We start from the raw sequence: 1,429 nt of genomic DNA, 5'->3' as shown, positions 1-1,429 counted from the left end.
TAATTCAATTTTCTTCCCAAGAGATAGTGACGGCTAAGGCCCTCAATGTGTAATACATAGGGTCGCCCTTAGTGACATTATGTTAATATCATTTTAAGGATATTTACGTATATAAACACTATTATATTCCTAAAATGAATTTAAGGCATGTGATAAATGCATCTCTTGATGATAACAGAAGATAGAGAAGAAAAAAAAGAATTATATATATATTATATGGTGTATAAGTGTGACAAGTTTTGCATTTTGTATATGCTAGTTTTCACTATTACATCAATAAATTTCATTCTTTATAAATTTAATAAAGTATGATATGATTTATTAATCTAATGATAAAAAATACAGTACTTATGTAATGGTACAAGACCATTTTGGTTATGCATATTAGACCGAGTCTATAAATAGACCATGTAGCTATGTCTCCACACAAGGAAATTAAAGAAAGATACAAAGAGATAGTAACAATGGAGTTGATGAACAAGAACAAGAAGGCAATGGTGATGAAGTTAGCTTTGCTGGTTTTCCTTTTGGGCTTCACTTCAACTGTTGTTGATGCTCGTTTCGATTCAACATCCTTCATAACTCAAGTGATCTCAAATGGTGATTCTACTACTAATAATTATGATGCCAAATCAACAGCCACAGCATGCTGTAATACCTGCCTTTGCTCAGTAACACCAGAACTTACTCAGTGTCGCTGTGCTGATGTTGGAAAAACATGTCACTCAGCTTGCAAAAATTGTGAATGTGGATGGAGTTCTCCACTGTGCACTTGCTATGATATCACTGATTTCTGCTATAAACCATGTAATTAATTATGTATGTGATAAACAAAGTCTCTATAAGGCTTTTGTTTTTTATTGTGTGTATGGAAATGAAGAAATAAAAATTACTTTTTGGCCAGTTTGTTTGTTTTTGACAAACTGCATGGTCAAATGTGTTTGTTTTGTAGATTTTGTCAATCTTTTCAATGATTAGATATCTTAACAAGTGTTTTAAAGATACGAATTTTGTAATTTTAAGAATTATTCCTAAATTTCATAATCTTGTGTGTTTGATTGTGGGAAGAAATTGAGAAAAGAGAAAGAGATGAAAATAAGTAAATTTGTTGATATAAGAGGGGGAAAATAGAAAATAAAATTTGTGTTTTTCAATTTCTCTTTGCGTTTACTTGGTTGGAGGGAATGAGAAAAGAAATGTATTTTTTCAGCTTTGAATTACAAAAACAATATATTAAGATGTTGATTCAATTCATAAGTTGTATCATCTTTAAAATTGTGATTCAACTTTTATTGTCAATCTTAGAACTTTTTGTGGTTGATTTGTAAGTACCTCTCCAAGTGTTCTTTTAGCCTTAAAGCCAGCCCTAACTATGATGAGCCCCCAAAGCCCAAATCACCTAAAAATGTTAAACAAAAAACATATTAAG

The 1,429-nt window shown here is 30.7% G+C and overlaps 1 protein-coding gene across 1 annotated transcript; it reads left to right on the top strand.

Moving 5' to 3' along the window:
* The first annotated feature begins 322 nt into the window (after positions 1–322).
* On the top strand, positions 323–1,000 carry LOC11433170 (Bowman-Birk type proteinase inhibitor). The gene has a single exon (XM_003623887.4). The coding sequence runs from the start codon at positions 417–419 to the stop codon at positions 813–815; it is 399 nt and encodes a 132-aa protein (XP_003623935.3). The 5' UTR covers positions 323–416; the 3' UTR covers positions 816–1,000.
* The last annotated feature ends 429 nt before the right edge of the window (positions 1,001–1,429 follow it).

Source organism: Medicago truncatula, chromosome 7 (assembly GCF_003473485.1).
Source record: "Medicago truncatula cultivar Jemalong A17 chromosome 7, MtrunA17r5.0-ANR, whole genome shotgun sequence".
In the NCBI taxonomy this organism is placed as follows: domain Eukaryota; kingdom Viridiplantae; phylum Streptophyta; class Magnoliopsida; order Fabales; family Fabaceae; genus Medicago; species Medicago truncatula.
This window is presented reverse-complemented; position numbering and strand designations above follow the sequence as displayed.

Excerpts from the sequence above, each read along its gene's own strand:
- LOC11433170 (XM_003623887.4), top strand. The coding sequence starts at position 417 with ATGTCTCCACACAAGGAAATTAAAGAAAGATACAAAGAGATAGTAACA.